The sequence below is a fragment of the Cervus elaphus genome, chromosome 11, assembly GCF_910594005.1.
Source record: "Cervus elaphus chromosome 11, mCerEla1.1, whole genome shotgun sequence".
In the NCBI taxonomy this organism is placed as follows: domain Eukaryota; kingdom Metazoa; phylum Chordata; class Mammalia; order Artiodactyla; family Cervidae; genus Cervus; species Cervus elaphus.
Window position 1 is genome coordinate 102,213,816 of NC_057825.1, and position 11,419 is coordinate 102,225,234.

At 50.2% G+C, this 11,419-nt stretch overlaps 1 protein-coding gene across 3 annotated transcripts in view; it reads left to right on the forward strand.

Moving 5' to 3' along the window:
* Positions 1 to 9,025, forward strand: part of FBLN7 (fibulin 7) — a 55,555-nt gene extending 46,530 nt beyond the window's left edge. For 2 of the 3 annotated variants that reach the window (XM_043918791.1, XM_043918793.1), the window contains 4 exons: positions 2,910 to 3,047; positions 4,018 to 4,155; positions 5,905 to 6,043; positions 7,972 to 9,025. In XM_043918791.1, the coding sequence (XP_043774726.1) occupies positions 2,910 to 3,047; positions 4,018 to 4,155; positions 5,905 to 6,043; positions 7,972 to 8,344 (788 nt within the window). In that variant the 3' untranslated portion in view covers positions 8,345 to 9,025. The remainder of the gene's footprint in view (positions 1 to 2,909; positions 3,048 to 4,017; positions 4,156 to 5,904; positions 6,044 to 7,971) is intronic. The other variant, XM_043918792.1, reaches the window with a different exon arrangement.
* Positions 9,026 to 11,419: the final 2,394 nt, after the last annotated feature.

Genomic DNA, 11,419 nt, shown 5'->3' on the forward strand with positions numbered 1-11,419 from the left:
GCACATCAGCAGAACAGCTTCTCCTGCAAATGCTTCCTGCAAAGTTCATAGTTACCGATATAGTATTTTCAGAGCTGGGTAAACTAGATGTTCGACCGGTGACGAGGTTATGGTCGACATTTGAGTCCCAGCATTTCTGTAGCCAGAGGTCTAGGTGCCACATGGTGGCTGTTTTTGCAGGGGCAAAGAAGATCTGATGATAAGGAGTCTGTGGGACATGGGGGGTGGTGCCATGCTATGCTGCAACCATCTTTCTGTTTTTGGCTTCCCCTATGTGTAGCTTGTAGGATCTTACTTCCCCGACCAAGGATTGAATTGAACCCATGCCCACGGCAGTGAAAGCTGAGTCCTAACCACTGGACCACCAGGGGATTCCCTGAGCCAACATTTCTCATATAAGAAAGTTAAACCCTGAAGATGTCCTGTTCCTCTGCCAGGAAAGCCTGGGATGTCTGTGTGGTTGTCTTCTGAGTGGAATCTCAGTATAGGGGGAGGAATTGGTGGTTAGCAGAGAACAAGCTTTGTCAATACTTGATATCTTTCCATTGGACCCAGCTCAAGGTCCAGTTTAAGTTTTGTCCCCAGAGATTTGCTGCTTACTGTGTCTTGATTCCGTTTAGCTGAGTCACCCTTCTGGGTGCTTTCTCAGGGAGAGCCTGAGGTCCCCTGACACTGCCTGTCCTTGGAGTTGCCCTACGTGGAAACAGCCCCACTCCTCCTTCTACTTAGTACCAGGAAGGAGAAAGAAATAGCTACATTTCAACCCAACTGTGCTGATCCTGGACACTGGAGCTAAGCCCCAGCTGTCTGGGCGTCCACTGTTGGAACCTTCAGGCTCCAGGGCACAGATCCTCAGGCTCCTGGATCCTCAGGTCCAGGGCACAGGTAATATAGAAATTATTCCCAGGACAGGAATCTCTGTGAGGAAGTGGAAGGAGGGAACGAGCAGGCACATCTGAAGCTAGTTTATGTCCTCACAGGATCCCCGTGAACAATGTGAGCAACAGCCCAGCACACCCCTTTCTTTTTGCTCACCTGGTCCCCCAGCCTACAGCCTTCCTTCTCATCAGCTCTGCCCCTGTCTTTCTGGCTCCCAGGGGGAGCCTCTGTTTGATTACTTTAAAAAAAAAACAAAAAACACATTCACTGTTTTTGTTCACATTGTAAAATATCTATAACAAAATTTACCATTTTAAGTGTGTGGTTCAATGGCATTAACTATGTTCACCATCACCACCATCCACCTCTAGAACTTTTTTCACCTTGCAAAATTGAAACTCTGTGCCCATGAAACAACTTCTTCCCATCTCCCCAGCAATCATGCTGTTCTCTGTCTGGATGAATTTGATGGCTCCAGTGGGATGACTAAGTGTCCTCTTGTGCATCAGATAACATTTACACCAATCCCTCTAACCATGGAGAGTCTGAAATCCTTTGAAAGCTTTCAAAAATCAACATTTTTTTTTTTTTTTTTTACTGATTAGAACATTGATTTATATTCTTGGTTGAAACAAACAAAAACCTTCAACACTTTAGGAAAATATTTTAAAAACACACAAAAAAAAAGAACCCAGAAAAAAAGGTAGTGTTTTTAGCTATATAGATTTTTTTTTTTTCGAATTTTTACTTTTTAGCCATGCCATGCAGCGTGGTTTCAAACCTGCACCCTCTGCATGGGAAGTATAGAGTCTTAACCACTGGACTGACAGGGAAGTCTCTCCATAGATGTTTTTTAAGTGTTTTAAAATTAATATTTATTGGGGTATAGTTGATTTAGTTTCTGCTCTACAGCAAAGTGAATCAGGTATACATATACATATATCCACTCTTTTTTAGATTCTTTTCTAAAATATATATATTATATGGATTGACATGTTTGCTCAGTGGTGTCTGACTGTTTGTGACCCCATGGACTATAGTCTGCCAGGCTCCCCTATCCATGGGATATTCCAGGCAAAAATACTGGAGAGGGTTGCCATTTCCTTCTCCAGGGGATCTTCCCAACCCAGGGAATGAACTTGGGTCTCCTGCACTGCAGGCAGACTCTTTACTGTCTGAGCCACCGGGGAAGCCCAATATATTATATATATATATATAGTTGTTTATGTTATTGCTTAGTCACTCAGTTGTGTCCAACTCTTTTGCGGCCCCACGGACTGTAGCCTGCCAGGCTTCTCTGTCTATGGAGTTCTCCAGGAGAGAATCCTTCTCCAGGGGATTTTCCTGACCCTGGGATTGAACCCATATCTCTTGCATTGGCAGGTGGATTCTTTACCACTGAGCCAGCAGGGAAACATACATGTCCACATACACATGTAACTACTATATATAGTAGCGTAGGGTGAACAGCCAATCCCGGTTCTCCCAGTTTGCCCCTCCCCTCCTGACCCCTTGCTAAGCAGCATACGTTTGTTTCCTGCAGCTCTGACTCTATTTCTGTTTTGTGAACAGGTTCACTTGTACCATTGGTTTTAGGTTCCACAAATGAGTGAGATCATATGATGTCTGTCTTTGATCTCACTCAGAATGACAATCTCTAGGGCCATCCATGTGGCTGGCTGCAAGTGTCATTATTTCGATAAACTCCATAGTTTTAAACTCCAGTGGTCACTGCTAGGGTCCTGGTGCTTTCAGCCTTTGAAAGTGAAACGCGGATTTCACCTCACTGCGGTCCTCTGGGTGCAGTTGTCTCGCGTGCATCGTTCTTTTCGGGCGCCTCCGCTTGTCTTCTGCGCCTTTGGTGTGGGCGCTGGATCACCGGCTGAGTTTCGGTTAATCCTGCGTCTTTCCTCTCCCTACTCCAGAGGAAGCTCTGAGAAGGGGCCGCGCCCCGATCTCGGGACCCCTCCCCCCCCAAGGTCAGGCCCAGGTGCGCCAGGCCCGGCCTTGAGGATGTCTTCTCCCCGCAGCAGCCCCCGAGGGCAGCGAGGCCGCGGACGCCGCCTTCAGCCGCGCGCCGCGATGCGCGCAGGTGGAGCGGACGCAGCACTGCAGCTGCGAAGCCGGATTCCACCTGAGCGGCGCGGCCGCCGACAGCGTCTGCCAGGGTAGGCGCGGGCTCGTTCCCGGGAGGGGACGCGGGGGTCGTGGGGAGAGGGGCTCCTACTTGCCGCCCTCCCGGGGGTGCGCCGCGCCCAGGTGTAGGTGCGAGTGGGCGGGTGGCTTCCTGGGCGTGGTCTCAGAAAGCCCCGCACCTTGCTGCTTAGGTAAGTAGGTGTGGACCTGATGGCTGCTAGGACACAGCTAGCGCGTAGACCTCGGGGGCGGTTCTGAGAAAACCAGACTAGAGAAAGCATCCAGGGGTCCCCGATCTACCCTTAGTCATGCGCGCTCGTCTAGAAGAGGCGCTCCCTCCCGGCCAGGATTGCAAGGCAGGTGGCAGCGCGCAGCTAGAATGACAGCCCTTCACCATACCCCGTCCCTGTCCCCAGAGCTGTGCAGGGGCTTGGGCTCATTCTCTGGGCCCCTCTCTGCTTAGTCTTACTGACTGGCCCACTTCCTGATTATCAGACTTCCATCTGAAAACGACTCAAACCAGCGGTTCCAACTTAAGAGTTGCCTAGTTGTTGCTAATGGCCTCATTTTACAGCCACAGAAGCCGTTTTACACCCGTTCCCAAAGATGAGAAGGATTAAGGTGGGGCGGGGAACCAGGGCGGAAGTCTGGGTCCGCCGCCCCACGCTTTGCTCCCTGGGGAGCAAGGTACTTGCCAGGTTGGACTTGGCAGCCTCATAGGGTCTGCCCGGGCAGTCATCAGTCTTAGAGGAGCGGCCCTGGGTCCCCGTATCAGCTCCCTCGCCTCCTCCCTTCGGCCCTCCAGGTCCTTGGCTTGGGAGAACGGGGAGCACTCCTGCTTCCCTTCTGAGTCCTCTGCAGGGGATCGGGCTTGGCGGCCACTGAAGACCCCGCCCGTTAGCCACAGTTGCCAGCGATGGTGACGCAGTAGCCATCCTGGGTCACGGCTGGTGGCCGCCCACTGGTGGCTCCTGGGGTCATACTGGGCACTTCTGTCCCCAGATGTGAACGAATGCGAGCTCTATGGACAGGAGGGGCGCCCCCGGCTCTGCATGCACGCCTGCGTGAACACCCCCGGCTCCTACCGCTGTGTCTGCCCCAGTGGATACCGGACTCTGGCTGATGGAAAGAGCTGTGAGGGTGAGTGAGGCTGCTGCAGAGGAAGGTGGTCCCAGACTGTGGCTCGGAATGACAGGGGGAGGAGGGGAGGGCAGAGGGCTCCTCTACCCTGACATGCAACCCAAGCGAAAAGGGAGACTCCCAGTGACGTCCTAGTGGGGCCCCATGGCTGGGCTCAGAGGAGTGGTAACCTGGGACTAGAGAAAGAAGGCATCCAGATAGCCATCATTCTTCCATGGTCCACCCATTCATCATTCATTCATCCATCATCCATCCATCTATCATCCGTCCATCTATCCATCATCTCTCCACCTTTCCTTCTATCCTATGATAGAAGGCCCCTGTAGGATTGTGTAGGGTTTGAAAAGAAACCTAGCCTCCAGGCCAGGAGCTCATTGAATATGTAAAGAACAGAGAACATATAAAGGGCATGATATTAGCCATGGAGGGCAGATTCCATGTCTCGCTAACTGAGGGGGAGGCAGGTTGAGAGAAGTGTTGTGACTAGTGACACTCATTCGTGCCCTCCAGTGCCCCTGTAGCCTGTCATGTCCGGAGGGGGAGGATGGGATCTGCCATCAAACCTAGATTTCTAACAGTTAAGAACGACCGGGCTTCCAGTTACAAGAACCAGCGTTGGACATCTTGGAAAGTTCACTGCGTGTGGAGCACCTTTTGCAGTGCCTGCTTTTTCCATTCATGTGGGCTCATCAGTGATGGAGGGGTGGCAGGAGATCTTCTCCCTCACTGGGTGCCTACTATTTCTTCTTTGTTTTTTACATCCATGGATTTTATTTTATTTTTAATTTTTATTGGAGTTTAGTTGCTTTAATAACATTGTAAAGCAAATTATTTTTATAATGTTATGTTAGTTTCTACTGTACAGCAAAGTGATTTAGTTATACATATATGTCTAAAAGCTGACTTGAAACTCAACATCCAAAAAACTAGGATCACGGCCTTCTGTCCCATCACTTCATGGCAAATAGAAGAAGAAAAAGGGGAAACAATGGCAAATTTATTTTCTAGGGCTCCAAAATCACTGCGGATGGTGACCACAGCCATGAAATTAAAAGACACTTGCTTCTTGGAAAAAAAGCTATGACAAACCTAGACACTATATCAAAAAGCAGAGACATCACTTTGCAGACAAAGGTTCGGAGAGTCAAAGCTATGGTTTTTCCAGTGGTCATGTACAGATGTGAGAGTAGAACCATAAAGAAGGCTGAGTGCCAAAGAATTGATGTTTTCCAACTGTGGTGTTAGAGAAGACACTTGAGAGTCCTTTGGACAGCAAGGAGATCAAACCAGTCAATCCTAAAGGAAACCAACCCTGAATATTCATTGGAAGGACTGATGCTGAAGCTAAAGCTCCAATACTTTGGCCACCTGATGCAAAGAGCTGACTCGTTGGAAAAGACCCTGAACCTGGGAAAGACTGAAGGCAGGAGGAGAAGGGGACAACAGAGGATGAGATGGTGGATGGCGTCACAAACTCAATAGACATGAGTTTGAGCAAACTCAGGGAGATAGTGAAGAACAGGGAAGCCTGGCGTGCTGCAGTCCGTGGGGTCACAGAGACATGACTTGGTGACTGAAGAGCAGCTCTTTTTTAGGTTCTTTTCCCGGGTAGATCATGACCGAGTACTGAGGAGCGCTCCCTGTGCCGCGCAGAAGGCTCTTACTAGTTGTCTGCTGTTTGGACAGGATTGTGCATATGTTGATCCCAGGCTCCCATTTACCCCGCCCTGCCCTCGTCTGGTATTTCAGATGTTGATGAATGTGTGAGCCCACAGCCTGTGTGCCCCCGGGGGACTGTGTGCATCAACACGGGCGGAGGCTTCCAGTGCGTCAGCCCGGAGTGCCCCGAGGGCAGCAGCAACGTGAGCTATGTGAAGACATCTCCGTTGTGAGTATGACTAGGGCCACCCTCAGCTGCGTGCCTTCACCCTTCACCCAGGCCTCCCCAGGGTTGGGCTGCATTCTTCCTAGATGTTCTTGGGAGAAGGTACAGGTACGTCTGATGAAAGGCACGGCGCTGTCTGGCTTCTTGGAGCTTCCATCTCTCTGCTTTGCGGGTTTGCATTGAATGTGATGCTGCCCTGGGTGGTAGGAATGATGTTCCTGAGTGCTCCCCTGAGGACAGGGAGGCCACTGGGGGGCAGAGGGCAGTGGTGGGGCTGCCAGGAGGTATGTATGGTACACAGATTTGGAAGAGGATCATTTCCTGTGTTCACAGGGTACCTGTACACCTTGCATTATATCTCTCTTCTTTTCTGCTGCTGTTAGGAGTTTTGATTTCTAGTAACCTCAGCCCCTCACAGACTTTTTCTTTTTTCTTCAAAAGGTGAAGACAGGCTTTTAAAGAGAATAACTGCAACTATCACAAAGACATGTATTTTCTCTGAGAGAAAGATCACAAGGGCCTTAGCATTGTCTTTAGAATGCACTGACCCAGTGAAGCAGCTCCTCGAATAGCTGTGGGGGTTACAGCAGGTTAGAAGCATCAAGAAAGTTGGTGGCAGTTACTCACCGAGAGTGAAGACACCAGGGTCTTCCTCCAGTGTCACATAGTGAAGGGAGGAGGGACCACATGTCAGGCCTTGGCAGACCTCCCTGATGAACAGCGAAGTGCTGTGTGACCTCCTTAATGGGGCTGATCTGAGTCACCAGAATCGCTAAATTGCATCTCTCTCGTGTTGGATGGCGCTAGTGGTAAAGAACCCACCTGCCAATGCAGGAGACTTAAGAGACATGGGCTCGATCCCTGGGTCTGGAAGATCCCCTGGAGGAGGGCATGACAACTCAGTCCAGTATTCTTGCCTGCAGAATTCCATGGACAGAGGAGCCTAGCAGGCTACAGTCCCCGGGGTCGCAAAGAGTCAGACACAACTGAATCAACTTAGCACTCACGCTTGTGTTGAATGAGGTGAAGAAAAAAACACAAAAAACAACAACTATCAAAGCATTTTCACAGGACCTTGACTCCACATACCTAAGGAAGGCAGAGTGTCCTGCTTAAGAATGAACCCTGGGGGAATTCCCTGTTGGTTCAGCAGTTTGGACTCAGCGCTTTCCCAGCTGTGGCCCGGGTTCAATCCCTGGTGGGGGAAGCTAAGATCTCTTAAGCCATGGGACACTGTCAAAAAGAAAGAACACTGGGTGTTTAGTAAGCTCACCACATGTGGAGAACCACACTCTAGGATGTCACCAGCTAACTGCTGGGGTCTCAGCACGTTAGAAGGGGCACCTGGTTTGAATGCTAGCACCATCATTATTGAATCTTCCCCGGCTTTATTTTTCTACAGAAACGGTGAAAGAAAAAGGGCTTCCCTGGTGGCTCAGACGGTAAAGAATCCGCCTGCAATGCAGGAGATATGAGTTCGATCCCTGGGTTGGGAAGATCCCTTGGAGAAGGGAATGGCTACCCACTCCAGTTCTGGCTTGGAGAATTTCATGGACAGAGGAGCCTGGCAGGCTACAGTCCAGAGGGTTGCAGAGAGTCGGAAACAGTAGTAATAGCATATACTAGTAGTCATAGCATATTATAGTAGTAATAGCATAGTATGTAAATGGTAGTAATAGCATATATAAACATACATGCACACCCAGACATACATGGACAGCTGGGTCAGGGAAGCACCTTTTCCTGGCCTGATACCAGCCACGCTCACTGGCCTGTGGTTCTGGAGTGCCCAGGTCAAGGAACGCATGGCTGGAGGGGTCACTCTGGTGCCTCTTTAGGAAGGCAGGTGGGACAGACCAGCCCGGTCAGAGCAGCCACTGCTGACTTTCCCCAAGGCTGAGCATCCCCTACGTTTTGCCTCTCTGTTCCAGCCAGTGTGAGCGGAACCCCTGCCCCATGGACAGCAGGCCCTGCCGCCACATGCCCAAGACAATCTCCTTCCACTACCTGTCTCTGCCCTCCAACCTAAAGACGCCCATCACGCTCTTCCGCATGGCCACAGCCTCAGCCCCTGGTCGGCCAGGGCCCAACAGCCTGCGCTTCGGGATCGTGGGCGGTAACAGCCGCGGCCACTTCGTGATGCAGCGCTCAGACCGCCAGACTGGGGAGCTGATTCTGGTCCAGACCTTGGAGGGGCCTCAGACGCTGGAGGTGGATGTCGACATGTCTGAATACCTGGACCGCTCTTTCCAGGCCAGCCACGTGTCCAAGGTCACCATCTTTGTGTCCCCTTATGACTTCTGAGGGGGTCCTGGGGTCACGGGGTGTAGGAGCCTGGGCTTGTTTCTCTTCCGCAGAGACATAGCTGCGGGCTTGGGCTGCAGCAGACATGTCTCCCCACCTGCCTGTCCCCGTGGCTTCCCAGGGCAGCACCGCACGCTGTCCCATGATGCTGAAGTGCAAACCAAAGCCCAAACTATTGCCATCATATGTTTTTCTGCTTTAAGGCCTGCCATTAGATGATGCACTTTCTCAAATCTTTGTTTTCTTTTTAACAGGGGAATGGGCAGCTTGTCAAAATGATGCATGAGTGGCATTGTAAGTTTGAACTAGCTGGGGAGGGAGGAGCTTATGGCCTGGGTCTGAGATGACGGTCCAGCCTTCTGTTGTTAGAGTCAGGCCTCATTATTGCAGGGGTTCCGGACATGCTGAGGGTGAATCATGCCCCTGTACTTGTGGCGTGGGGGCGGGTTCCTGCCACGACTCGGCACGCTCTTCTGTCTGCACTTCCCTTTGTGTCCCATGGCTGGCCTTCTCACCAGAGAGCCCTGTCAGGGCCTGGACCCCCACGCAGATTCTTCCGGACCAAGGAGCCAGAGTTCATGTGCAGATTCTGCCTGAATGAATTCCCTTTTGAGAAACCATATCTCAAAACATAACCTGGTATTATAACTGAAAAAATAAAATCTGTTGCTCGTCCCTGTCCATCTGGCCTCTCCCTGACCATGCGCTAGCCCAGTTCTTCCCAGGAGGGGGTACCCAGTCCTCTCCTGTCTAGGCTGGAATAAACTGGGATAATCAAATGAAAAAGAAAACACAGAAGTGATGTAGGATTGCTCCATCAATAGGAATTTGGCTTGGCTATGTGGGAGATTGGTAAGGCAACATCTGCCCATGGAGAGTTTAAGAAAACACTTGAGTCGTCGTTGGGTCCCGGCTTCCCTGGTTGCTCAGCTGGGAAAAAATCTGCCGGCCAGTGAGACAAAAGAGACATGGGTTCCATCCCTAGGTTGGGAAGATCCCCTGGAGAAGGAAATGGCAACACCCCCCAAGCAGATTCTCGCCTGGAGAATCTCATGGACAGAGGCTGGTGGTCTACAGTCCCTGGGGTCACAGAGTTGGACACGACTGAGCGCACATGCATTGCAAACCATTGATTCCAGGGCCTTCTACTCCTGATGGAGGAGCCCAGTGGTGACACCCTCCAGTGACTGAGTTTCGAACACTCTCTCTGGTGCTGGGAGTTGGGGGTGGGGGTGGGTGATAGTTCAAAAGACAGCTTAGATGCTAGCTGAGTCATCGGGAAATCGCGTTCATCCAGGGGAGATTTCATCTCGGGTGTCCTATTGGAAAACGCTTTGTATTGCCCTTGCTGTGAGGTGGCGCCTGACGGAGTGTGTTGCCAGTTCAGTGACCAAGCCCTTCACCAAGGTGGCTCCTAGGACGCCTCTGTTTGTACTACATCAGAGAGTGAAACAGTCGAGAGTTCCTTCTGACTCTTCTAGGATCAGCTGTGATTTCTCCAGCAACAGAATTTAGGGCCTGCAAATCTGCTTCCCTGTGTTGTTACAGGTCGTTATTAAAACTGTCATCCAAGTGGGAGGGAGCTTAGGGGAGGATGAATACATATATACATATGGCTGAGTCCCTTGACTGTTCACCTGGAACTATCACAGCATTGTTAATTGGCTACACCCCAACACAAAATAAAAAGTTCAAAAGGAAAAAAACCTATCATTCCAGGAAAAAAAAAAAAAAGAGTACTTCTCTGGTGGTCCAGTGATTAAGGCTCCACACTTCCAGTGCAGGAAGTATGGGCTCAATCCCTGGTTGGGGAGCTAAGATTCCATGTGCCCTGTGGCCAAAAAATAAAAAGACTAAAAAAGAAAACTGTCATCCATGGTTTTGTGTCTCCAAATAGTGCTGTGATGGGTCAGACGCCTACCCGTCGCCCGGTCCCTGGGACACCAGGTGGGAGGGACCAAGGTGTGGCCGTGCTCCTGAGAGTACAATGTGACAGGTGTGTGGACCTCCCTTCCTGCTGGGGGGAGGGTGAGTGGTGCCAAAGGGCAAGCTTCTTGCCTCCCAGCAGGTAAGGAGTGATTTGGGGGACTACAGAGCAGATGCCCTCCCTAACTTCTGTAGGGTGATGACACAGGCCAGATCTAAGCCAAAAATTTCCATCATCACAACCCACCATCATCAAACCTGTTTCCCATTTATGAAGTGCCATGCTGAGCCCCAGCGCCTACCTATTAATGCCTGCCTGCACCCACTGTCTTGTGAATTATGCCTGGACCTTCCTCCCCAGGTGACATCCTGCTCTTCGCCTCCCTCAGCTTTCCCCTATGGAAACCAGTTTCTCCCTTCCATTCATTGCTCCAATCTGCGCTAGGTCAGAATAGCTAGGAGGTTTCCCTGGTGGCTCAGATGGCCAAAATCTGCCTGCAACGTAGGAGACCTGGGTTCGATCCCTGGGTGGGGATGGTCCCCCCCGGAGAAGGAAATGGCAACCCACTCCAGCATTCTTGCCTGGGAAATCCTATGGACAGAGGACTGTGGCGGGCTACAGTCCATGGGGTCACAAAGAGTTGGACATGACTAAGTGACTAACCTAAGAACAGGTATTAATTTGCAGCCCTTTTCACATACTATAGTAATACAGTTTCATATTATTTGACTGGGCGCTTCTAAAGCTTTTTATTAGACACCGTTGCAAACATAGACAAAAGTACAGATAATAGAATAAACCCCATGTCCAAATCAGCAGCTTGAACAATAGTCTCACAGCCAATCTTGTTTCATCTCTGCTCTCACCCCATGCCATGACAATTTTGAAGCAGATCATGGACTTCACATTTCATCAGTAAATATTTCAGCATGTATATCTAAATGTTCTTATGTATAACCATATGAACTTAAAAAAACCCCATGACCTGGATCACAATCCAATCTAAAAAATCAGCAATAATTCCATAACACCTTTAATATTTAGTCATTGTTCACGTTTCTGAGTGGCTCATCATATTTTTTGTTTGTTTGTTTGAATTAGGTACATTCTCTGTAATTTGCTGGTTAACTTCTTAACTCTCTAATCCA